At 44.1% G+C, this 20,051-nt stretch overlaps 1 protein-coding gene across 1 annotated transcript; it reads right to left on the bottom strand.

The window, feature by feature from the left end:
• Positions 1-5,631: 5,631 nt before the first annotated feature.
• Positions 5,632-19,592, bottom strand: nsd3 (nuclear receptor binding SET domain protein 3). The gene is made up of 24 exons (XM_068761012.1): positions 18,780-19,592; positions 17,387-17,635; positions 17,123-17,285; positions 16,843-16,997; positions 15,757-16,386; positions 15,525-15,687; positions 15,342-15,442; positions 14,402-14,447; positions 14,162-14,292; positions 13,723-13,842; positions 13,503-13,629; positions 13,228-13,428; positions 11,798-11,977; positions 11,045-11,191; positions 9,071-9,227; positions 8,276-8,478; positions 8,058-8,170; positions 7,817-7,963; positions 7,591-7,713; positions 6,973-7,089; positions 6,745-6,886; positions 6,535-6,641; positions 6,224-6,428; positions 5,632-5,909 (listed from the first exon to the last, which is right to left on the bottom strand). Exons 1-24 carry the CDS (start codon positions 19,590-19,592, stop codon positions 5,632-5,634), a joined length of 4,818 nt encoding a protein of 1,605 aa, XP_068617113.1.
• Positions 19,593-20,051: the final 459 nt, after the last annotated feature.

Here is a 20,051-nt window from a genome sequence, read left to right as displayed (position 1 = left end):
TTTGTCTCTCGGGGTGGACGTCAGTCAACAGGAAACGTCATCAGTCCACTTTCACTTGACTTAAAGGAGAGGAGACGGAAACGTTAACAGCAGAGTCACGCTTGTGCCCTCAATTTGGATGTTAAAATAACAAGCAGATCTAATCTCAAATGAGATACGAGAGATTGCAAGTATTACCAGTAATTCTATTTAATATATAAATGGGTTACTTGTGGACAAAAAGACAACTGTCAATAAAATGTTTTTTTTTTTTTGTTTTAACCCTGATCGATTATCGGTGATCTAGTTTTACTTTGTGTGAAGTGTTTAGACAGGATATGCAAGTCAGATACCTGTATACAATGACTGGGGCTACCTTTGAGTTTAAAGATCAATTTCACTACACAGGCAAGCAGGATTAAAGTCTGTACTAAAATGGGATTATTGTTATTTTTATTTTACATACACAGCCCTGAATCCCTAAACATCAGCTCGAAGCCTTCCATCACACGTCGTTAATCCCACGTCAGCGGCAACAGACCTTTCGTCTCCGCGTCAAAGAGAGAAATACCCAAAACCTGTGGAAAAGTTCTCCTTTAGAACTACGACGTTACCCGCCGCGTCTACTTTAGGTGGAGAACATTTCGGTATTAATGTAGACGCTGTCCTCTCTAAACCCGATTCAAAGGCCAACAAGCTGCACCTGGACTGTCCACGTACATTGAGATTAGATGCCTTTCATCTCATCGCACACCTTAGATAGTAAGGAGATCAAACACAAGTTACTCACCAGCCTCCGCCAGCGGACAGAGAAACAAGCCGGCACTAATGACCCGGGGCGGTAAGAGACAGTAGCATTAGCATCTCGCTAACTAGCAACATCTGTCAAACGAGACATCTGGAAAATGTCCGCGTCGTCGAACCAGAAACCCCGGATCCCTTTGCCAGCCTTAAAGAGGCTGCTTCTCTCTCGTCGTCCTCCGTTAACACGATCCAGGCCCCGGCATCCTTCGAACGTTCCGGCGGTGAACGTGGAGCGCTTTAGGGGCTTCAGAGGAACAGAGATGCCACGGCGGAGGCGAGCGCTCCGTGAAGCTAGCAGCCACGCGCCACGGCGACTGCGACGCAACGCAGGCCGAGTTCCGGTTTCAAAATAAAAGCATTAGTAAATATTTCCAATGTGCAACTACCAGTTTTACTAAATGTACTCGATTTATTGTGCGGAGTTGAAGATACTTTCATTTATAGATGGAATTGGAAAATATTCTCATATCATATAATTCCCAGTTTGAAGTCTGATAAAATATTATCAAATGAAAACACATTTACATATGAGGCAGGCCAAAATCTATGCTAAATAAAGTTTAAAAAACTTTAGAACCCCTACTGAACCCCTACCTGCATAAGCACGTGGATGCAAGAAACCAAGTCACAATAAATGTTGGCACATAAAACCTATTTTCCCATCAAATGAAAACTAATTCCAGTCTTTTATCTGTAAATTACTTTATTGCAAACATTTCCCAAAATGTATTATTGCCCCCACGATGTGCTGGCAATCCCAACTGCCCGTAGTCAGTTGGGATAAAGCTGCAGCAACACCCGACCCGAAAGGCAGACCAAGCGGCAGTAGACGAGACGATTAAGGCCGTCCCATTTACAAGAAGATGGATGGAATCATGCATTATTAATTCAAAGTGAGAGGTTTAGTTTTGCACATCAGTTGAAAAGTTGGTCTTATTCTCTCAATTATATTGCCATACATAGTGTAATGCTGCCACTGTATGATTATATTGAGACAGACTACAGCTTTATTAAAGTCAAACTTCAGGCATGTCTGGACTCTCCAAACTTAGTTTTAGAATGAGAAAAGGACAAAAGTGAAATCCTCAAATAAAGAGTCATATAAGAAAAGAGTGTTGTCTCAACAGTCACGCACAAATGAATGCAGACCTGTACAGGCAGAAAGAGCACGCCACAGTTACATGAGTCTATGCAAGTTTAATGCAAACTATTTACACGTTCTTCAACAATATGCAGTAACACAGGTTGAACAGGAATCAACATGGTATTTTGTGTTCATCCACTTTTCATTGAAGCAACATCAAGAGAAATAGTTATAACCCCAGCAAGAGTCACAGAGTAATTTCACTACGAGTACAAAGAATGACAAGTGCTTATAGATGTGGATTCTTGTAGTCCAACACTATTTTCCTTTGACAGCATATCAGTTAAAAACTTATGACCGTTGGCAACATTGCACTAAAACAAAAAGACGTCACAGTGAACCGAAACATACACTTTGACAGGCAGGTGTGTACCGTCCTAAATTTAAGCAAATGAAAAATATTTAACAAATTCCCGGATACCGAAAATCCTCCTCAGGCGTCAATAAGGGTCACTTAACTGAGAACAAACATGCTGCTCCCACAGAAAAAGTGGGCACTACAATGAGGAAAAGCAAACAGAACATACGCATTAGGTAGTATTTTAAGTAAAAGAAATGCTGTATGCTGGGAGAGTTAAATTAGGCATTCTTACCATAACAGCAGAGAATGGCAGGAGAAGACAAACTGGCACAAAGTGTTTCATAATCATGCAATCTGAAGGTGCAAAAGAAAAAGAAAAAGAAAAGGCCTGCTAGCTTTTGTAAAATATGATAATAAAATAAAATAAAGGCGCACAATTAAAAACTATACATAGGCATTAACATTGGGCAACCAGATCAAACCAGTGTAATGTTGGAAACATGCATTTCAGTTTATCTGCCACCAGAAACAGAAAAAAAGGCCAACAATTCCAAGTCCTCGGTAATACAAAAACAGTCAGGGTGCCCTTGTGGTCATTACAGACGTATGAATACTGTGTAAAAAAACAACAATACATTAAATAAATGTTTAAAAAAATTCAAGTTTAGTCACAGACTGTTTTGAGTATGTTAAGTAAAAGTGCCTTATTGATGCATATAAGTGATAGAGAAGATGTCTGTCCTAGAATTAGCTAGCGAGTCTCTGAAATTTGAAGTGTTTAGGACATTTGGAGTAATCAGGACGTTCAGTCTCGTCAGTGAAGACGGCTTCTTAAGAGATAACAGAAAGACAAGAGAGACCTGTTGAAGGCAGAAAATGAGCACACAAACACGGAACAGTAAGTCAGAGGAGGTATTCTGGATCCAGTTACAAGTCGGATGTGCTCCTCGTTGAGTTTTGTCCAACACGGACAGAATAGTGTGTGTGCATTTGGACACCAAAGGGGTTATTTAATTTTCTAAAGGGGTTTCCTTGAAAACCAGCTTTGGTTCAGTTTGTCCTCCAGAAGTGTAACTTGGAGACTGAGAATGGACCTTCAATGATGAATCTGCATCGTCTGTTCGCCAGTATATTCATACTTCTTAAATTGTGTTTGATATTTACTCACGTTCTGCATCCAGTGCCCCCCCCCCCCCGGATGCACTGTATCTAGTCTATGCATTCAAACAGAGCCTAAATAAACTGGGATAATTTGGACTCGTTGGCACCGTTTCACCATCGACTTGAAAAAAAACGTATTTTGAAGGTCGAAAACACACGATGTCACGCGAGAGGCTGAAGCATGATTTACATTTAAACTTCCAGCTTCAATGGTCGCTTCAGTCCAGGCTCGGGGAAAACAAACCAAAAATAAAGGAGCTTTATATTCTAATATTAATCCGCATGAAACACCAATTACAGCCAGTCACGATACAGACTGATGAGCAGCAACCGTTACCAAATGTGGAATCATTACACCAAATGTAAACCCCCTCCCCAAATAAAGCAACCTATGCAATGACTAGATACAGATATATCATGTAAAACAATGATTTTTTTTTCTTTTTCCATTTTTAAATAGTCTGCTTCACTTACACTATGAAGGAGAGTAAGACAAATTACTGCACCGGTGTTTGAAAATGAAATTGGTATAAAATGTGGTGCAATAAATACAAAAATGTGACAGATGAGTGATTAAAAACACTGTACAGAAGTTTGTATTTGTACATTATACTGACCTGGACTGCTGTTATACCATTAATGTATTTATAAAGTCAAGCCTTGAGAATGCTCTCCAGGTGGATAATGAAGATGATGAAGACACAGAGGACTTCTTTGTACAAAGACGAGCTGGGAGTCATTCCTACTTGTACCAAAAAAAAAAAGAAACCCCAACAAGATAAAGAAAAAAGATTTTAGGCCACTTTCCTCCAATAAAAAGCAAAAGCCATGCCCAGCACCCTCCATTCTGACAGAGAGGGAAATAAAGGTTACAACACAGTTTCAATTCCGATGTTACTACGATAGAGGTATCCATTTAGAAATACTTGTCCTATGTTTTTTTCTATACATTTCTGTATGTTTGACATTGCTAAACTGTTAGTGACAAGCTGTGTAAAAGTGCTTTTTTAGAAAGGTTTGTGGATTTTTTTTTAAAGAAACTAAATGAGAACAAAGATAAATGGAGCATTGAAGTGGTCACAGTACACAACATCACTGAAATGAACTGCATCTGGGCAGCAGTTACTACAGCCAGAATCAAACTTAAGGCTGGTTTACAATACTTTTTAAGACAGCACCAGTGATCACAAGATGAGCCCCTCCATCTATAATACAAAGAACAGTATTAGCTCAGAGGAGATGTTGAAATAGAGCTTCATGGAAAAATCTAAATGTTACGGTTTTGTTGTTTAAATAAGCATTTCCCTCTTCCAAGAACAACTACGGAAGTGAGGCTCCATGCCGCCTGATTTTTTAAATACTTTATAATAGTACGAGCCAATTATATACACAATGGCAAGTGAGACTGGCAATATGAAAGTCACAAGTACTTCTGTAATGCCATACCATTACACTATATACCATTATATGTCACCTTAATAGGACTATGTTCACAAAGAGGTCTGCGTAATGCTCAACACCTAAACAAACAAACATAATACGCCACTCATCAAGATGAAGTGAGAGAATCTGTCAGTAAACATTAACAAACATAGATACTGTATATAACTATGTACATCTATACCAATAAGTATATTAAAACCATGTCGAAGGAAGGTTGGAATGTAAGTGTGGTCCTGAAAGAAATTGCACAAAATTGGTTATTCTGCTCCATTTCCTCCAAGAGGAACGAGAAGAGACAAAAAAATACGATGACATATCATGTCAGGAGTGACGAACAGCGAGGAGGGCTGGCTCGTCTCTGTACTGCCACCCTGTGGGCCAGACGTCTACTACAGCTCGGGGGTCTTCAAAGTGCCAGAAACTGACGAGGTGACAACACTGGAAATTTCCACAGCTGTACAAATACCAACAAAAAGAAAATGAGGCGACGATCAGGACCCTTCCGTGGTGAGCTGTAGAGGGCATTAGTGGGGGTGCTTCAATGGGGAGAGGCGGGGAGAACGGGGCAAATGATGCACGGACAGTTCTCCTACAGACGCTCGTGTTGATCTGCTTTAGCCTCAAGCAGCACCGAGGTGTCTGCCAGCGTGTCTCATGGGGCGGGGGGGCAGTGGACTGGTCAAAAAGCACGGCAGTCCCTTTTCATAGTCCGCTGCTACAGATCAGAGGTGGAGGGGAGACCAGGAGGCCAACAGGAGAGCACCTAAAGGGGAATGAGGTATTGAGGTGAAGTGCAATGTCACTCTGTCTCCTGGTGTCCCGGCTCTGTCTCCGCGTCCTCGTTGACCCTGATGGTGCTCTCAGGGGAGCGGCATGACTGGGTTGAGCTGGAGTTGGAGCTGGAGCCCAGGGGATTGACGGGGTCGTGGCTGGAGCAACAGGGGCGGCCTTCGAGGGAGGAGAGGGCGAGCGCTCCTACATCGTGATCCCGGCAAAACGAGCGAGGGCAGAAGTCACAGAGGGAAAAGGCCGGAGAGCCGCAAATGCTGCAGTTGTGCCAAGGACATTCCCAACGCCCTGCATACAGACAGAGGCCATTATGGAGACGGAACAATTGTTGGAAGCCTATTGAGGGTTTAAAGGTCAATCTCAAGGGTGGCGAGATGATGATTTATAATATGTACATGTTCTGATTAACAACCAGTGGATAAATGTAACCAGAGCGGTTTCAATCACTACTAGACAAAAGTATTTTACAATACAGTGTAAACATAAGATTTAAATTTGGGGTAGGTCCCATAAACGAGGCGTTTTGTATTATTTCAGAAACACACAGCAGGCCTGGCGTGCAGCTGAAAGGATGCTGAACAAACGGGTCCCGTTTTCATTACCATACGGTGGCTTGGTGAGATTCAGGCAGAGCAGGTGGTACGCTTTGGGACAGTCCTTTCTGTCACACATCACCAGCTCGCCTCCTTCGCCGCAGCAGAAGCAGACGTATTCATGCACGTGCTTGCCCTCGAGCTTCAACTTGCGCTTCTTCGGCTTCAGCCTGGCGTTCCTGGCCTTCTCCTCTTTCTCCAACACCACAGCACTCTGGAGGACACGTCGTAAAAATATGAAATCGGACTCCACACTGACAGCGAAATGAGAGCATTGCTCTGGAACTGAACGGTATATTGCTGATGCCGTATTTCCTCACCGTCGGCTGCACCCCGAGGAACCCGGAGCAGTTGTCTGACCCACAGTGACAAGTCGTCCTCCTGTTGCCCACGCAGTAGAGGTTGTAGTTGAACGTCAGCTCTGTGTCTGCAGGAACCGTTTCCATGGAATGGATCATTCAGCCTTTCCCCCCCCCCCCCAAGTACATGCTACAAACGTTGAAGATTTGACAGCACATTTAAGAACTCACCAGCCTCAATATCACAGAAGGCGAAGAGTCCAATGCGGACGTCTCCATTGACCGTCCATTTCTGCGTTTCACAGTTTGGGCTGCAGCTATGGTTAATGAACCGAGACGAGTTTCCCTTGGGTCCAGCGTCTATCACACGGTCCTGCGAGGACAGACGGACGGCAGGAATGAAGCAATGCTTTCTGAAGATCTCTCCCCCAAATGATGCTTCTGCGCCACTGATGTTACCTTCGTGAGGGTCAGCATGTAAAAGTTGGTTACATGACTTTCCTGGGCCCGCTTGATTCGCTGCTGGTACTCCTCCGTGTCGATCACCTCTCCGACGTACTCCATCACAAAGTCACCCTGGAGGAAACAAACACGAACAGACACTGTCAGATTCAATCAGACAGCGTAGAAATTTAAATTGATTAGACTGCAAGGCAGGAATCACAAGCAAGGCCACACGGATTTCAGAACCACTGAGTCCCTGACCTTTGAACCGTCTTTAAATATTATATATTTTTTTTGCACATCCTCATGTCTGAAAGTTCAAACCTGAAACTGTGACTGCAGTGACGATAAGTGTCTTAAATAAGTACTTCAATATCCAATATTTTCTCCTCTCGGCTTCCTGTCACGCCACAAGTGTTTCGTCTTTGAAAGCCACTTAGTGAAAGGCTGTTTGTTCGCAGTACACTACTCAATGTGTTTTTGTGACTGCTCACTTTTGTCAGTACCACAATGTTCCTCAGGTGTTTTTTACTTCTTCTGATCAAATGCAAACCTGCGACCTCCCCCTTTGTGTTTCCAGTTGACAAATCCGCTGGACTGGGCGAAGGATCGAGGGTCACACTCAACACCTACCTTCTTGAGGAACTGGTTGGTCTTAAGGCCCCAACCACGGCCGTCTGTCTTCACCACTTCAGTCTCTGCGTTCAGACGCTTGGAGAAACACTGGTTCTCACAGCCGTCTCCTGCAGGACACACCTGATGACAACAGCATAAAAAGACAAGAGGCTTTAGAAAGGCTATTTCTCACGACTGCACCATCGCTTTTGCTGTTAAGAAACCTTTGGTGAGCTATAGAGACCTGTGGGTGGCACTCGTACTGCAGCATGCGGTTGAGACACTGCGAGTGGAGGCCGCAGGGATGCTCGTCTGTTGGTCTGCAGTTACATCGTTGGATTTCCGACAAGTCGGCTACGTGCACCTGCACCTTCCCGACTGGCTTGTTCGACTAACACAGGAGAACAAAACGTATGGCAAATGTAAAAACAGACTTATTGATTAGAGTATTTATCGTGAGGGGGGGTGTATTAGGATCTCATTACCTTGATACATTTGTAGGGTGGTGGTTTGCGAGAGTTGCGTTCCTGCTCGAGAGCCTCCCTGCTTTCCCTTTGTGCCTTAAGTTCCTGAAACCGCCTCGCTGCCTCATCCAAAGCTAAATCATCCAAACAAAGTCTCAGAAGTTCGCCGTTTCACAGCTTGAGAAGATGGAATCTAAACATTTGTAAATTAAAAAGGAGACTTGCTGAGGAGAAACTACCTTTCTTGAAGGTTTTGTTGATGTTGACCTGACCCGTGACAAAGTTCTTGTCGTTCTCCACGTAGGGGAAGACGCGGCCCTGGTTGATCCAGTAGTAGTCATGGGACCCAAAGAAGAAGACGGGAAAGTCGCCGATATCGTGGCGAAGGCTCTGGATGTTCGATGGCACTAAGCGAGGGTTGCAGATCTCCGCTGGCCACCACCTGCAAGAGGAAGGAGGAGGAGGAGACGGTGGTAAAAACATCCTTAGTTACTGTAGCCTGAAGATAAGCCACCATTTTTTGTGATCCGTGAATCAAAGTTGGAATTGTCAACTATATACTGTAAATGATGTTTATTTTTCTGTCTGTCTGATCAGAAGTCAGAAGGCTTGAGAAGAATGTTTATAAATGGAGAATAAACATCTGCTGGCTAAAAATAGTACCGGTAGTTTGACACTGATGTGTTAAGTGAAATTCAAATGTCTCTATGATTTAAGACTTTTGACTCATGTGGACTCTAAAGTATGTTTAAACAAAGAAGCCGTTTAAATACTTTTCATTTGATCATTTGGCAACACTAATCCCTTCACGCCTGATTTAAAGCTGATCTGAATCGACAGCGAGAGAATGCGGGACTGACTCAACGTAAACAGTGACACAACATTTTATACTTTCTAACAGCTTTCAGTTTCACGTTTTAATTTATTTTCATGGGATTTCTTTTTGACAGCAAGTTTAATAAATAAGAATTAAACTTTTGACAAATCTAAACCATAAACAGTACAGTGGTCTATAATCCATGCTCTCAACATACCTGTAATTACCAAGTTTGACCCAGACAATTTGTTTGTAGTGCGGTTTCTTCCCCGCCCTACAATCGCTGCAGGACCAGGGCCCCTCCGGCATCTCCATGTCCAGACACTCCGGGTGGAAGGAAGCCGGGCATGAGTCGCAGCACAGCAACTTGCCTCCTACATTTGTATAGATGTACATGTGTGTGTGTGTGTGTGTGCATGCATTGTGGGAATTTGGTATGCAAAGAGAGGAGGAATGGATGATTAGGTGTTGCACCTTAAAACCTGGACAAACTCTGAATCTCATTCGCAGACAAGCCTGAGAGAAGTAAAAATACTTCAAAGTATAAAAATAAAACACCAAGGTGAGGTTTTCCAACATGTAGCGTGATATGGAAACGGTGTCCTTGTAGGGAAAACAACTCCCACAATAACATCTGGTTGTTAGTTTGAAATGAAAACCTGAGGCCCGGAGCTTTTCGGTTGAGAAAAGGCTCCTGAGAGCCGTCTGGTGTGAAAAAGACTGAAGCCGTTTGGAAACCTCTGCATGGTGTTCTCGAGTCAGTTGCAGCTTCTATTGCAGCAGTTACAGCATGTCTGATCAGATTCAGAGCCCTGTACCAAGACCAGTCTAAGGGAAACTCATGCTGCCGCACAAAAGCCAGCAGGTTAATGGCTAATCTGGGTTTTAGTCAATTAAAAAAAAAAGCAGGCATGCAATCCTGCCAGGAGAGCAAACCTTTCTCATCACACATATTGCACCCTGCGTAGACCAGCTTGCATGGAATTACACATTTGTATTATATTTCGGCAATTTCCAAAATGTTTCTCTACTAATAATGAAGCATCACAGTGTCTGAAGTTAACTTTAATTCTCCATCCTCCTACTGGGGAGCTTAGCAGTACTTAAATTTAGTCCTGATTGAGACTACATTCCATCCAAGGCCGGTCAGAGCTCAAGACAATGAGGTGAGCAAAGATGCCATTTCCTTTTAGACTTTCAGTCAAAAATAAAACTTAGTTGCATTCGGCGTAAAAAAAAAAGGGGGGGGGAGCCTGGACGAGGCCTTTCATGTCAGAAACAAGCCCAGAGTGCAGAAGCAGAGAAGCAGCGCACCTCCAACAGTGCCGAGCTTCACAAGACAGAATCCACACTAACTCCAAAGCACCCTGCCACCGGGCATCATACAGTAGTTTGAGCGCTGCTATGACGACCAAATAGAATTTTACTGCACAGAAATGTAAAGAACAGCTGATGCCCAGTTTGACTATTCGTGTACAGAGCGAACGAACCTCCCTCTGAGCCTCATGCAGGAACTTCTGAAACTTTCTTTCTTGAATTCTTTCTTGCAGCTAGAAATAACCCCCCCCCCACCCCCAGCAGATTCAAGCTTCCTAGACAGTGCGGGATTGGGTGTTTGAACCCCACAGTCTCTGTCTATTACACGTAAACTTCCTGATTTGATGAAACCTGCTAGAAGGGTTGGGCATGCAGCGAAGAAGGAAAAGGCTAAATGAAAAAAGGAGCTGTTGGCCTTGGCGGAGCTCTGCTCCCCGCTCAGCACCGCTAGAGCAAATCACATTAATAACTGCAGCAGTCTGCTCCATTAAAGTGACCTAGAAAGGCCCAATGCCAAGTTGTTAAAGTGAAGCAACGGCATTGAATTAACTGTTTATTTACATCTGTGATTAAGCCATGATGGAATGATTTGAAACAAGTGTAGTTTGGTAAATCAGATCCCGCATAAAACCCAAAGAAAGGAATACTTCAGTTCTTCCATGAGGCTCAACGTTATCCATGTCAAGAAAATTGGCAGAGATGACTTTGCAGCACTCCACATTAAAATTAACTGCACATCCGAACAGTCAATTCATGTTTCACTGCAAGGCTTTGAAATGAAAGATGTGCACAAGAAGACAAAATACATCTGAAGCGGAGCAGGCACAACACAGACACAGACCAGTGGGACAAAAGAGAAAAACTGTGCAGTTACCTTTCCCAACATTCTTTTTGGTAGCTGACGAAGGAGAGGGAATCATAGGTAATTTCAACTCAGCACGATTTGACTCAGTCAGAAGGTAGTGGGACTTATAGGCATATGAACTTAATATGGTGTCAGTAAGGTCTTGCACTAAGAGCCCTACACAAGACACACAGGAAGAGACGTGGGTGAGCTGCAGTCAAACGCAAAAAGTACCCAAAAATGCACACACAAAAAAGAGAGAAGGAACAAATACACACGTACAGTCTCTCTCTCTCTCTCTCTCTCTCTCTCTCACACACACACACACACACACACACACACACACACACAGAAGAAACAGGTAAAAGAAGGTCCGTCCCAACACAAAGAGACTAAACAAAACACTTGAACTAAACTAAACTAAACAAGAAAGGAGCTAAATGCTGCAGCTTTTCACTCGCCACCATCCATGACAGGTTTTTTTTACTTTTTAGTGGAGTGCAGTGTAAACAGCCTGGACCAATCATTTCTCTCTCATCACTGCTTCAGTGAAAACAACCTGAAGCTAGTAATACAAAAAAAAAAACCCCAAAATAAATCAAGTATCAGGGTTTCAGGTTAAACTCGAGAGATGTTACTGCAGAAAAAAAATATTTTGGGACAAAAATAATGCAAAAACTACAATCATAGAAGCCGATCAGGTCCTGCTGATGGCTCCAGTGTGAAGTGCAGGACTAAAGAACTGATTTCTGTTTGTTCGAGGCCTCTGATAATCCTGCTCACCTCTGGCACACAGAAAGCACCAGCTCACATTGACCGGGGAGGAGAGGAGGCCATTCCTCTTTGCACTGCCGTGGCTGCTGCAGACCATAATGTGATGGGTGAGGCTGACACTGCCTGCTGCCACACAGCCGTCTCCTGTGTGATAGGCCACCGGGCAGCGGATACAGCGCATCAGGCGGCCTGGGTGGGAACCAGAGGAGAAGTGACTCGGGGGGGCCTTATGTGAAATACACAAACACTGATACAGAACCAAAAACCAGAGATGTGAAAATGTTCAGAGCTTGTATACTAAAGAAAGACAAGCAACCTTCATAATTTCAAGAAATCAGAAAAAAAATACACTTCATACTTAAAAAAAAAATCAATGATCAAGATTTCGGTTTTCTGATGTCAAATCTGAAATATTTTTCTGCTGTCTGCAGACGTCGGTTATTCCAAGTCAGCCGTGTCTTAGATTTGCCGCAGGTGTAAGCAAAATGGGAGAAATACCACAGAAGATATGAAAGCACCAGCATAGAATGCTCACAGTAACGTAGCTTAAACATAGATAAATGCTCAACAGAACGAACGGGGGACAAAATGGGCAGAAACACGACTCAAGTTTTGTGACTGAAGAGTCGGACTCTCTGAATGAGACGCGTTTTGGCTCTCATTACCTCAACGAATGCACGGAATGATTAAGTCCTTACTAACAGAGCAAAAAATGTTCCTTGGGGAAAAGCTTATCAACTCAATGGCATGACCTGCAAATGACTTGAATCTCATCCGATTCAAAATTAAAGATGGACATTCAGAAAAGAATGCTCCACGGTGACGCTCCGTCCTGCACATCGGATTGTTTTTTTTACTTTCACAGAAGTTTTCCAGGAAACATTTTAACATGCTGAAACTCGGTTGCAGGCCTGCTGCATCACTTCCCTTTCACAAATGGGAACATTGTGATAATGCACCATAATGCATTTCCAGGAACAGACTAGACCATTTGTGCAGACTGCAGATGACTTTCTCCTCAAACCAAATACAGCACTTTTAGTTTGAGGTGGAACCGGATGTTCTCAGAAAAACTGGGTCATTAAATATTTGGCAAGAAATGCAGCACAAGACTTTCGTTGCGGTAAAGTAGCACCTTTTCCTAGTCCTCTGTATTACAAAGTCATTTCTTCCTCTTGCAATTCTTTATTAATTATCCATACTCAGAAGTACTGCCATGGCGATTTCATTATCTGGCTCCTTACTACTTCAGATCATCGTTTTGATTGGTCAAAATCAGTTAAAATGATCAGTTATATAGATCATTTTGATCTTTAAATGTTCTTCACCCTGAGGAGTTGCTGACGGGCCTACAGTATCCGCTGCAGGGTTAGGCCCAGGACAGGCAGACCGGGCAGGAGGCCAGAGAAAGTAAAAGAACAAACCGGAAGTTTGCTTACCTTTACTGGCTCGCTGCAAGTCTTTCTGCAGGCAGCAGGTACAGCAGCTGTGCTGAGGGCAGCAGAAGCCTCCTCCTGGACTGCTGGTGGCGCCAGGGAGTTCACGGACACAGTCCTCGTGGTAGTAGCAGCCACATCCGGACACAGAGCAGCGCGTCACCTCCCGGCCCGCTGCTTTACAGCTGAAACAAGGATGATTGCCTAGAAAACGAGCAGAGCGTCTGAGTTTAAAAGAGCCCAAGGAAACAGACGGCTGATTGGAAAGATCCACTCACCATTTCTACATTCCAAGCAAGTGAATCTCCCTTCAGGAAGACAAGTCAGACCAAGACACTCCATGTGAAACTGTCTACTGCAGTCACCTTCACACACCAGCAAGCCCTCTCCATACGCCTCGCAGATCTGCATGCAAACATACAGGCGACCAGAACTCAATACCTGGAATGGCTTGGCAGAACGGCCGAGCAGCAGAAACGAGTCCTGCCCAGCACTGACCTGGCAGACCGTGTCTCTCTTGCCGGTGCCGCCGTCCTGGCGAGACAATCCCGAGTCAACGGACTGAGTATCCGAAGCGTCTGCTGCTGCTGGACTATCAAGGCTCTTACCAAATAAACCCTGTGAGGTTAAAGCATGGTGGAGACCAATAAATGAGTGTGTATTTACAGAAAATATTCCTACTCTAAACACCTACACAAAGTGCCTTACGGTACAAGCAAGCCTGCATCCATTCACACACAAAAACAGCTTTCGAAAGCTTTAACCATTCACATGACAGTTCACACACCCCCAGAACACACGCAGGGAGCAATAGGGGGCTGTCTGACACTGAATCAGGTAGAGACGGTTGGGATCAAACCACAGACAGCCCAATATATAGTCCATACGTTGGAGATATTCAGTATCGCCCTGTTTAAGTTGTGCTTTCTACACCTGCCTGTGGGTCGTTGAGGCCTCTCGAGTCAGAGTCAGAGGTGTCTCTGTACTGAGAAGAAGTCATCTCCACGTCCGTTGATGCTCTGCTTCTTTTCTTCAGGGGCTTGCAGGCATCTGAGATCTCACTAGCCCCTGTCGGGTTATGGAGAGGCAACAGAAAGCAGACTGATTTCGTGACTTAGAGTTTTAAGGTTCTTCCATCGCAGACGGTGACAGAATGTGCCAAGCGGCGATCTCCTACCTTTCTGCGAGCCTGTTCTTAGTGTGGTCTCAGGAGCCGTCACCGCCTGCAAAGTGTGGGCAATGACAGAAGGTGGCCGTTGATTAGATTAAAAAGGCCCCTCCATTCATTTATAATGCTTTACTGATGCAGAGAATACAGGCATGAACTACTCCATTACTCTGCTTGTGGCAGGAGATTTAACACAAAATAAAAAAACAACACTTTGACTTAAAGGTTGATTCTGGCTCAACTTTGTCACAACACAATATGTCATACATCCCAGCAGACATTCTTGGTTCATTGCTTAAAATAATTTTACAGTCAAAATGACAACCGATGGGAAACAGGAAGCAGTCTGTGAGAAATATCATATGAAATGCTTCTTTGTTCTTGATTCTCATGTTCAAAAATAAATCTAATTTCAATTCAACATGTCCCACTAATGTCTAATGTTTTTTACTTACTGCACGTTTGCCTTTGACTATGGAGGACCAAAACTTTCACAATTACCGGTAAAAATAAATGTAAATGGTACCCCCCCCCAAAAAAATAATAATATATACATAAATAAATAAAAAACAGTTAATATAAATAAAAAAATATAAAACAAGATTCAATAATTTAAAATATATGTGGAAATAAATACAAAAATAAAATAATTAAATATCAGTAAATAAACAAAAGCTCTCTGCTCTTTTATTTTTTTCACGCTGCAGACAAAAAAAGCAGCAGAATTCTTTATTCAAATGAGGGGGCCGTCTTAAGTGTGTCTTGGGTTGAAATGTTCGCCTGTTTTTCTTTTTTTTTTTTTCTCATTTATATTTATTTTTAATGGTGGCAGTTTCGGTCTACCCACATAAAAACACAAACACAAACAGATGAGACGTAAAACCACACACAGTAAACACATCCAGGTGATCAAACCGGACGTTGCAGCTGTGATTGTTCTGAATGATACCTGTTCCTTTTTGGTTTTCTTCTTAGGGACGGTATCGCTGCCTCGCTCTGACTCAGACCTGCTCCTGATTGACCGCCGCTGCAGTTTCCTCTCCTGAGAACCTGAAAACATGAACAAGTATTGAGCTGCATCTCGTACCGTCGTACCAACGGAAACACCCTGCAGGCCTGCTTCTTCACCAACCTTGTGGACTGCTGTGCTGTGATCCAGGCGAGGATGTCTGCTGCATTCCTCCCTCTTCACTCTGGCTGGCAGGGGAGCCTCTCCTTTCCTCTCCCTCTTCCTCCCCTTCATCCGCATCCTCCTCCTCCTCAGGACTGGGCTCAGGTTTAGCTCTGCTGTCCTGCTGAAAGCATCAATATTTGAAACACTCTTAACGATAACTGTCAGGTCTTAATGTTTGTCTGTCACCAACCTCAGGGGAGCAGTATCCCAGGTCGGGCTGCCTGGCCTCTCTCCCCACTCGCTCCTCCTGGTCGTCTTCTCTGTCTTTTTTCGGAGAGGGAGCAGCATTTTTCTGCAGAAGGGGCCAATCGCACTTTGTTATCTCAACATTCAGCCTCTTCATGGTGATGGAGAGAGGCAGGAGCTTTCTGGCGGCTGCTGTTTTCCACGCCCTGACAGGTGGCGGCGAGTCCTGTTGCTGTTGTGCATCACAGCCAGCGCTCTGTTTTGGCGAGCAGGCCGTATGCTGGTCCCCGCCTTGGTTCTTCTCTTCATTTGAGGCCTGGGAGTTGGAGCTGTCCTCTGCATTTGAAACGCTACACTGTCTGCGTGGCAGCTGTCTCCGTGGTAGTTGCTCCCTGTCGGGCGTCTTCGCTCCCCCGTTCTCCTTCTTACGGACCGAGCCACTGGAGCGACGGGTTCGTTTCTCAGCTCTGGAATTGGGTTTCTTGCTTGGTGGGGCTTCATTAGGGTCTGGGTCAACATAGATGAAGGTGTAGTTGTCGATCCGTTCCTGCCGTGTCATCACTAAGGCATCCTCAGCGTGGCCCACGCCCACTTCCCATTGAGAACGTTCCCGCTGAGGGATAGGCTTCAGAAGCTGGAGAAGAAATCAATCAAAAAGATGCAAAAACAACTGATGAACGATTTCTGAACAGAACAAATCTGACTTTGGCTCAAAAATATCAATACTGTATACTACTACCAATACTACTCAATATGTATTGGAGCTAGCATCCATGATGGTTTAAATAAAACAAGACGCACTACAGACTTACGAGACGTAACCCATATACTACATACATTATATTGTACTATGCTATTCTAGGGTTACTACATCCCCTGAATGTGAGTAAAGTGTCATGAACAATCTCCTTCTTGAGGATATGGGGGGGGGACCACATTCAGCTGCACATGGACAACATGGAGCACAGACTCTTGCTTAAAGTTAACTTTAATTATTGTTCGCCCAAAAAGGCCGATATAGCATCTGAAGAACATAAATAACTCAGGCTGATCTAGTTGTGATTCTGGATTGTCTTTCTTTCGTGCTTACCTTTTGTTTCTCTACAGGGTTTGTGGCTTTACGCAGCGTCTCAGCCTGAAGCTCTTCAAACTGCTGCTTCCCCTGGTACATGACTATCCTCTTCTCGTGGATCCAAGCTCGCTCAGCAACACTCCCAAAGAACTGAACGTGATATTCCCTGTGACCTGCACGGAGCCGGAGAAAGGAAGATAGACTTTGTCTTTTCAAGTCGGTAACACGTCATATATTTGAGGAAGAAAACGGGTCGTTTTAGAGTGCAAGGTGATTTAAGGTGAACTTGTGTTCATACCTCTGGTGTTTATGCGTGTGTGGACCTTCATCTGTGGGTCTGAGGAGACCATGCAGGGCCACCAGGGGTAGGTGCCTACTTTGGACCACACCAGATCTCCTATCACAAACTCCTTACAGAAGCCCGTCTCTTGGATCACAGATGGGTGATGGACCTTTGGGACCTAAACATGAAGGTGAACAGGTGAATTCTGAGTTTGGTGACATTTGAAGTGATCAGTGTGGCAAAAATTGAAACTGCAGCAAGGAAGAGCAGCAGTCTTGCCTTCGGCGTCTTTGGCTCAGTTTTGATAACGGTCTCCTGCGGCTTCTCTGTCTGCACCGTGCGTGCTTCTGTTGGCTGAGGCTGGAGGTGGGTGTCGTCTGTCAGGCCTGTGGTACCTGTCTGTGTTTGGCTCTGGTTCAGGCTCTGCTCTGGAACCTGCAGCTGCAGCCTTGTGCTCGTTTTCCTCTTCTCTTTCTTTCTCTCATGTCTGCGCTGCATCTGAGTGGCCACATTCTTTTGAGACTCGTTCTGAAGAAAAATATAAACACAATTCAGTTAACTTTATTTTATTTTTTTAAAAGGTAAAGTCAGAACTAAATCTCTGCTGAACTTAAAACTCGGATGTTGTTGAAAAGACAATTGACCCAAGACGCACTCAGAGTAACAAATCCATTTCACGAAATTTCACAGTTTCTACTGTGCATTTAATGTTAGAGATTTCTAACAAGCGTCGTCTTATAGCTGAGTCAATTCCACCCCGGAGCATGTCAACGGATTTGTTACCTCCGCCAAAGAACTTATGTTTTTGACGGTGTTTGTCTGTTTGCAGGATTACGGAAAAACTGCTGGATGGATCTTGATGAAAAAAATCTGAAGATGGGTCTTGGTCGAATTTACATCTCATTACATTTTGAGAGCGATCCGGATAGTCATCTGGATTAAAAAAAATCTGGATTTTCCTATTTACTCATAATGGGAGGCTTTTTCAAAAAATAATATATTGTAAAAAAAAAAAATATTCATTCCAAAAATCAGTCATAAAGGGGTCCAATATTCATGTGAAATGTATTCCTGATCTGATCCAGAATGAGGACAGATTCAGAATAAATGGGGTTTTCAATATTCAAATTTAATATTGAAAACCCCATTTATGGATTTAAAAATCAGTTACAAATACACATCAACTCCAATTCTCTTTTACTTTTCATGGTTGGTGTATAAAGATACCAAGAACAATTTTGAAACTATTGATGATGATCCAGATCACCATGTTAGGAGGGGAATGAGCTGCTTGGCGGAGGTCCGTGCTCTCCGAGTGCTTTTCTAGTTTACCAATACAAACAGCACAAAAAATACCCACCATCTTGATTTTTTTTCAAGTATCAGGTCTGACATCATCATCTTGCCTATTTTGAATAAAACCCAAAGATATCTGAATTACAATAAAATAAATAAAGCTCCCTGATCCTCTCATGTGAGAAGCTGTATTTGTATTTGGAAAAATATATTATATTTTTCACATTTTTACTCAGAGATTTAGTAACAAACGTTTCAATTTCAGCATTCATCATGCTTAACCCTAACCCATGGGTTAAACATTACAAAAACAAACGGCCATAACGTTTTCATTGGGCTCAGCATGCGTGTGTGATGCTAACTCAACATGCATTACCTGGAGTTCCTGCAGCAGATCTCCACACAGCGCAGATTCAAACAGTTCCTTTCCATTCTGATACGTCTTTATGATCTTCAGCTTGATTTCTGGGGAACTGGTTTTCTTCAGAACCCCACCGGGGGTGATGGATATGGTGTGGGAGTGTTGCGACGAGGGGGTGCTGTCCACAAGGGAAGGAGGAGGACTGGAAGAAGGCAGGTGCAACGGGGGAGGATGGGGCAGAGTGTGTGTCATGATGTGGGGAGTCTGGGGCACGTGGTGCTGGGAGGGCAGTGGGGTCGGTGGAGGGCTCTGCGGATGCGTGTGTGTCTGTATGTGAGGTGGGTTTGAGTGGAAGAGGTGTGCGTGGTGGTGATGGTGATGATGAGGATGATGGTGGTGGAGGTGTGGGTGATGCGTGGGCAGAGGGGGAGAAACCGGAGACAAAGATCTCTCTTGGAGGCCCGGGCCCCTCAGGACCGTCCCCTCACCTGGCATGAGGCCGTGCTCTCCGTAGCTCCGAATGGCCCCGTAGCCGTTAGCAGAGCCGTTTGGGAACTGGGAGTACATGGAGAATTTTGCCTGCGGCTCATAAATGCCAAGACCTGGCGGGTAACCGTTGGATACCTGCGCCAGGTCCTCTGAGGCCGACTGCGGGTAGGAAAACTCTGCATCCAGGGCAGCATCGTAGGAGGGTCCACCATCCTCACCCGGGTCACTACCGGTGTCACAGGTGTCTTCCTGTCTGATGTTGGCTGAGTCAATGAGCTGAGGGGGTTGCTGAATTGTATTTCCCATGATCCCTTGCATGAAAGAGAAGGAGAAATCCATTGTTGGGCTCCTGCATCCTTAACTGTCTTTTTCTTTGACTGGAACTGTTCACAGAGAAACAAACAAGACAAGAATAAGCCAAATGTAATCACACACTGTACTCAAATCCCCCTTTCAAGACTGTTACTTTTACTATTAAGCTCGATGGGACAATAGAACGCGCAGATTGAACAGATTTTACAGCGTGACCTTTCAGGTTCATGTCACTCCTTCTGCGTTACCCATGTTTGTATCTTTTGTGTTTACGCCATGAGCTTCTGAGCGGACATCAGTCGATGGCCTCTTCATGGCCTACAGCGCTCCGCACTTTACTGTCCCCCGGTTTACCTTGTGGTCATTTCATTACACAGAAACCTGCGTGTGCTGTACAGACATTGATATCGTCTTATGATTTGTTAACTATACTTTGACACAAGAAACCTATTTCACTATGGCAGGATCTCAAAGTATCCTGGCAAC

This window comes from Brachionichthys hirsutus, chromosome 4 (assembly GCF_040956055.1).
Source record: "Brachionichthys hirsutus isolate HB-005 chromosome 4, CSIRO-AGI_Bhir_v1, whole genome shotgun sequence".
Taxonomy (NCBI): Eukaryota; Metazoa; Chordata; class Actinopteri; order Lophiiformes; family Brachionichthyidae; genus Brachionichthys; species Brachionichthys hirsutus.
This window is presented reverse-complemented; position numbering and strand designations above follow the sequence as displayed.